Source organism: Lonchura striata, chromosome 30, assembly GCF_050655825.1.
Source record: "Lonchura striata isolate lonStrDom1 chromosome 30, ASM5065582v1, whole genome shotgun sequence".
Lineage (NCBI taxonomy): Eukaryota > Metazoa > Chordata > Aves > Passeriformes > Estrildidae > Lonchura > Lonchura striata.
Genome location: NC_140732.1, coordinates 1933064 through 1939086, shown reverse-complemented (window position 1 = coordinate 1939086; position 6023 = coordinate 1933064). Strand labels below are relative to the sequence as shown.

The window sequence follows — 6023 nt, the reverse complement described above, 5'->3', positions numbered from 1 at the left end:
TTGTCATCAAAGCAATATTAAATTGATTTGGGCCCTTCCAGCTCCAGGCAGGACTGGGAATCTCAACTCTGTCAAACCCCAAATCCTTTAGAAGATGACCTTCCTTCTCACTCTGTGAATGAGCTGCACATTCCCTCTGAAATTGTCAGGGGTTTCTTAGGGATGAAAAATCCCACTTACGGCTTTTTGCTCGGGTTTGGAAGTGGGAAGGGCAATTCTCCATCCATCAGCTCCAGACTGCATTGCCTCAGGAACACGACTCATTTGCCAGCTTTGGCCCACTCGTGGCATTTCTAGAGGAGGAAGAAAGCGCAACTGCACAATTCCAGCCAAAAAGAAATGAAGAATGAATAGTGAAGATCCAGGCGCTCCTGTGGAGATTCAGGGGTTCAGCTGGGACTGTGGAGAGTTTGGGTCCTTGCCAATTAGATGTGCGTTCCCAGCTGCAATCTCCTGGCCTGCAGGGGAGTCTCACTCACCTGCCAAAGCAGAAAGCTCAGGCACTGTGCTCAAACGGGCTCGTCTGATGCAAAGCTGTCAGAGCAATGTGAGGGCAGAGCCAGCCCAGCTGTGCCCAGGGCAGAGCCCAGCAGAACCCTGGCAGAGCCCAGAGCAGCCTCAGCACCCACAGAGCCTGGCTGCAAGGAGAGAAACCAGAAACCACCCATCAGCTGAAGGCTCCTGTCCCCTTGTCCCAGCTGCCCACAGAGCCCAGGCCATGCTGGCTGTGCCCAGAGCTGTGCCCAGAGCTGCCCATCACTGCTGCCTTTGGGAGCAGAGCAGGAGGGCAGGACATTCCCAGCCTGCAGCCAGCCACAGCACATCCAGCCCTCAGCAGCTGCCCAGAGCAGGAGCCTCCTTGTGCTTGTTGCCATCATCTCCCAAAAGCTCTGATCCCACCATGCCAAGCAGACGGGGACTCACCTCACGCCATCCTCCGCTGGGAGAAAAGCTGGTCCCAAACAATGCCCTCAGCCTTCTCCAAGGGCACGGCCCATCCACGCTGCAGCTGCTCCCAAGCACTTCCCCACCCAGACTGGACCTTACATAGAACGCTTCCTCTAGAAAAACAAACAACAAACTGTTGAAAAGAGATTAGAGACAAGGGGAAACAAGAAAAAAACTCTTATCTCTGTCAGGGGTCCGAGGAAGGCCCAACCCCTACATACTAGGGAAAATCCCACTCATGGGGGAGAGAAGCCCACACTTTCTCTCTTCCCTCCTGCACTGCCCCCCAAAATAACAGTGATCCCAAAGGAAACAAGGGGAGTGGAGCAGCCCAAGCCCTTCCTTGCCTGCAAAGCAAAGCAGCCCCTGCACAGGGTCTGGAGTCCCACCTCTGCTCCCACCATGGGGGTTTGTCTGTGCCAGGCTGGCTGCCCCAGCCCCAGCCCCAGCCTCAGCCCAGGCCATGCTGGGTGGTGGGGGCTGTTGGCAGGGCCAGGAGCCAACTCCCATCTTGTATCTACCCCAGCCCATGCCCCCAGCCCTGCCAAGAAGCAGCTGGGCAGCCGACTGAAGTTGCATCTGCCCCAGCAAAGGGGGAACCTTTTGTTCCCAGCCAGTCTGGGCAATGCCCAAATCTGGGAGCATTTCCCCGGCTGTGGACTCATCTGCAAATTCGCTGTGGAGCCTGACTTTGAAGAAGGTGCCAGAAGTCCATCATCTTCAGCTGCTAGTGGCCAAGTTGAGGAAGAGGTTGTCATCCTTGATGTCGTCCTTGCTGTCTCCAGCAGCAGCCCCACCTGGTACAGCTTCTCCAGGGGCTCCTTCTCCTTCCCTGGGCGTCAGATCAGGCTGTCACCATTCTGCCCAGGGCCCCAGCTGTCAGGGAAGAAGGACAAGCAAAAACAGCTCGGATGGCAGCCACCAGTGCTGGGCAGAGCAGCTCAGCTCCAGCACAAGGGCTGCGTGTTCCCACCCAAAGACCCCAGTACATTGATACAGGCAGGGAAAAAATCTGGCTTTCCTTGCTTCTGACTGCCAGGGCATGTGTGGAGCTGTAACTTAACAGGGCTCTGGAGCAAAGTGTGCATGTGGCTCTCTCCCTTCTTCTATGGCACATGAATAGCCTGTATCCAAGGATCACAGAACAGGTCTTCTAAGGAAGGTCTGTCCAAGAAGTGCATGGATAAACACCACCTGATAAGATCTTGGCACTCTGGGCTGAGAAACCAGAAACCACCGGTCAGCTAGAGAAGGCTCCTGTCTGCTTTTCCCCACTCTTCCCATGCCCAGGCCATGCTTGATTTGTTCTTAGAGCTGGGCCTAAACTTTCCCGTCAATTCCCTGTTGTGGAGGAGAGCAGGAGAGCAGGACATGTGCCATCCCCTCAGTGGCTGCCAGAGTGAGATGCTCACGAGCCCGCTGCTGTCTCCCAGCACTGGTATTCCCCCGTGGCCAGAGATGAGGATCCACCTGGAGAGAGCCGATGTAGCAGCGAGAGCTGATGGTCCCAGCTGATCTTCCGGCCCCTCCTGAAAGGGTGCTGCCCACAGACCATCTGGTGCAGCAGGATGCCCAGGGACCAGACTGTTGCTGCCTCTCTATGGTACCAGCCCAAGTGGGTCCATTCCAGGGGGCTGTATGACAGTGTTCCTATGGAATACAGATGGAGTTCATCAGGGGGATGCTGCTGCTTCCAGAGCCTGACCCTACCATCCCTGGGTGTGCAGGGGCCACCCCAGTGGCACACGGGGCGACTGCTGCACTCTCGCCAGCACCTGGGACTTGTGTACAAACTCAGGGCTGGACAAGAAACCACTGGTGTTGGAAGAGGGCAGCAGGAGCCCCAGCAAGGCCTGACCATGACATGCAAAGGAAAAACCCACTCAGGGCTGGGGAAAAAAACATCTCCTTATCCTCCCTGCCTGCACTGCCCCAAAAATATTATGAAGCCAAGGCAAACAAGGTGAGTGGAGCAGCCCAAGCCCTTCCTCTCGCCTGCACACCAAACTGGCTGGTGCACTGGTTCTGGCCCCCTCCTCTACTACCTCCACCCACCGGTGCTTTTGTCGTTCTGGCTGCTGCTCCAGCCCCAGACCCAGGCAGAGTGGTAGGCAAAGGCTGCCAGCGGGGCTGGAAGATGCCTCCCCACCCAGCCCCGCTCAAAAGCAACTCAGCTGAAGACTCAGTACCCTGACTGGCAGCAAAAGGGAGAATCCTCACTGCCACACCCAGCTTGGCCTGTGAGATGTTGGGCCATGAGATGGCGGGACTGGGAGCACACCCCTGCCTGGGCTCACCTGCAAAGTGAGTGTAGGCTGTGTCTTGCAGGTAGGTGCCACAGCCAAAGTCGATCAATTTTGCCTGGCCAGTGGCCAGGTCAACCAGGATGTTCTCTGGTTTGATGTTGCGGTGCAGGACCCTGCAGCTGGTGCAGTGCCGCACGGCCTCCAGCACCTGGCGGAACAGCTCCCGTGCCACCTCTTCACACAGGAACCTCCGTTCACAAAAAAAATGCAGGAGGTCCTGAGACCGCTCCGGCCGCTCCAGCACATCACAATGCTGTTGGGGAGCTCAAGCCACTCCAGCAGCTGGACCACACCAGGGAAGCCAGTGGACACCTTGTCCAGCAGCACGATCTCCAGGGGTGCGCTGGTGCCGTCGGGCTGCGGGAGGACCACGGTGCCACCAGTGGGACTGATGTCGTGCCAGGGCAGGGGAACCCCTCAGCCAGCCCGGGATGCTCTGCGCCCTGCGCTGGCCCCACGCCCGCTCCCCCTCGAGGCGTCCTGGTGGCTTCCCCCATGCCGGGCCTCGCCTCATCCCCGCCCGGCACGGCCCGGCTCTTCCCGCTGGCCCCGCTCACTCACCAGCTCGCCCCAGTGCCGGACGCGGTTCCGTGGCACCCTTTTGATGGCCACCTGCAAGCCAAAGGCAGCAGCGGGCTGAGCTCGCCGCCCGCCCTGCCGAGCCCCATCCTCCTCCTCCTCCTCCTTCTCTCCCTCCTCCTCCTCCTCCTTCCCCTCCTCCTCCTCCTCCTTCTCTCCCTCCTCCTCCTCCTTCCCCTCCTCCGTGCCCGCCGCCGGCCCCGCCGCTCCCCGGGGCGCCGTCCGAGAGCCGCGTGGCTGCGAAGCCGCTGCCGCAGCCGCCGCGCCCCAGCAGCGAACCCACTCGGTACCGCTCCTGCCGGGCCTCCTGCGCCTTCCCTGCGGGCGGGACGCGGCTGTCAGCGCTCGGCCCGGGGCCAGGAGCGGCCCCCGAGCGCCCCTCAAGCGCCCCGGGCCCGCCATCCCCAGGCCTTCGGTCTCGGGAACGGGGCACGGGAGGCTCGGGGCCGGCGGCCGCGCTGCCGAGCGGCGGAGCTCGGGCCGGGGAAGCCGCAGCGGGGGCGGCGGGCGCGGCCGTGCCGCGTGTGTCCTCCGCGGGGCCCGGGAGGCGCCGGGGCCGGGGCCGGGCTCGGGCTGGGCGGAGCCGAAGGGCGGCGATGCCGGCCCAGCCCCAGGCACTGATGCCCGCCCGGCAGCGCCGCCGCCAGCACGGCCAGAGCCGGGCGGAGGCGAGACCGCGGCGGGGCGGGCGGGGACGGGGACGGGGCAGCCCCGCCCGGGGCCGGGGGCGGGCCGGGGGCATGGCCCGGCCCGGCATGGGGGAGAAGGAGGGGGGAGAGGAGAGGGACACCGGGTAAGGACACCGAGAGGAAGGTGTCCGACAGCGGGGGAGAAGGGGAAAGACGGGAAAGAGAAAGAAGACAAAGAGTGTTGTAGAGTCTCTGCTTGTGCTGCCGCTGCTGCCGCCGCTGCTGCCTCTGCAGCTGAAGCACCGAGGCCGTTTGTCCACGTGTCCGTTCCCCGCTCGCCCCACGAGCCCCACGGCCGAGCCCCGCGCACTCCGGGGACAGCCCCTTTGTCTGTCCAAACACGGGAACTTTGCAGTGTGGAGCCCAGATCCAGAGTCCAGACTCCTGCACACTGGCAGGGGAATGCCCTCGGTCGCTGCTGTGCATTGTCCTTGCTGAGGCTCAAACACTCTTGGGGCACATTCCCTTGGTGTAGGATTCGTCCCTGACGCAAGCACTGCACTTATGTCTCCAGCATTGCTTTCCACTGAAAACAGGGGAAGGAAAACTGTGTGTAGCTTGAGATAAGTGGAAGATCATTTGTTCACTGTGATATGCTCGCTTACCTTGGTTTGCATAAGAATGTACTGGTGTGTCTTTGAAATGCTTATTTGCTTACAAGGTGATAAGGAGGTTGAGATTAGAGTCCTGTGTGTGTATATCTGGTCTGCTTGCTGTATCTCAAAAGAAGAGACTTAGAAGCTATCACAACGACCAGACTCAGACTACATCTGGAGAGTCACGCCTGCAAGGAGAAGGGGGGGGATAAAAGGAAGGTTGGGACAGAAAATTTTTGCGCGCCGTTGGTGGAGCAGGAGACTCCCCGGCCGCCCAGCGCTGTGCTTTGCCTGCCTTACTCGCTTGCTATTTTAAATAAAATTGCTTTATTGAATTAAGACACTTCAAATTGTCGTGTCACAATTTATAACAATTTGGTGCCGTGACTCGGATGGAGAAGTAGATCAGTCACTACGGGACGATCGGGAGGCGCCCCGCCCTTATGGCGGCCCGGCTGCCCCAGGCTTTCTGATCACTCTCCACCGACGAACCTAAATTGAGTAACGGGCAAAGGAGAACCGGTTACCCCTGTAATCTTTGTGCACGAAGAACCAGTGAAGACGCAGGACGCGTGAGTATAGGCCGGTTTCCCGCTTGGTTTGGGGTGGTTTTCCCGGAGTGCTGTGTGTGAGAGGTCTCGTAGAGACCAAGTGAGTGCGGACTCTGTATTAGTGCGTTTTCCATTCCCCGTGAGGGGCTGGGCCACGAACCAGGAGAGCACGTGTGTGAGAAATTGAGTGCACTCCGGAAGATGGGACAGAGGAAAAGCAAGCCCTCTGGTCCCATGGGAGAGGGGACCCATGCTAAGCTTCCCCAGATTCCCAGGGATAGCCCCTTGGGTTTGATGATAATTAATCGGGATGCTTTCCCATCTAGAAAAGGGAAAGACAAAGTTAAAATGATA

General features: G+C 59.7%; 1 protein-coding gene across 1 annotated transcript; it reads right to left on the bottom strand.

Annotated features, from left to right (window-relative positions):
* Positions 1 to 3299: 3299 nt before the first annotated feature.
* On the bottom strand, positions 3300 to 4475 carry LOC146764948 (uncharacterized). Its single transcript, XM_085563113.1, has 2 exons — positions 3816 to 4475; positions 3300 to 3611 (listed from the first exon to the last, which is right to left on the bottom strand). Exons 1-2 carry the CDS (start codon positions 4233 to 4235, stop codon positions 3300 to 3302), a joined length of 732 nt encoding a protein of 243 aa, XP_085419239.1. The 5' UTR covers positions 4236 to 4475.
* Between the last annotated feature and the right edge of the window lie 1548 nt (positions 4476 to 6023).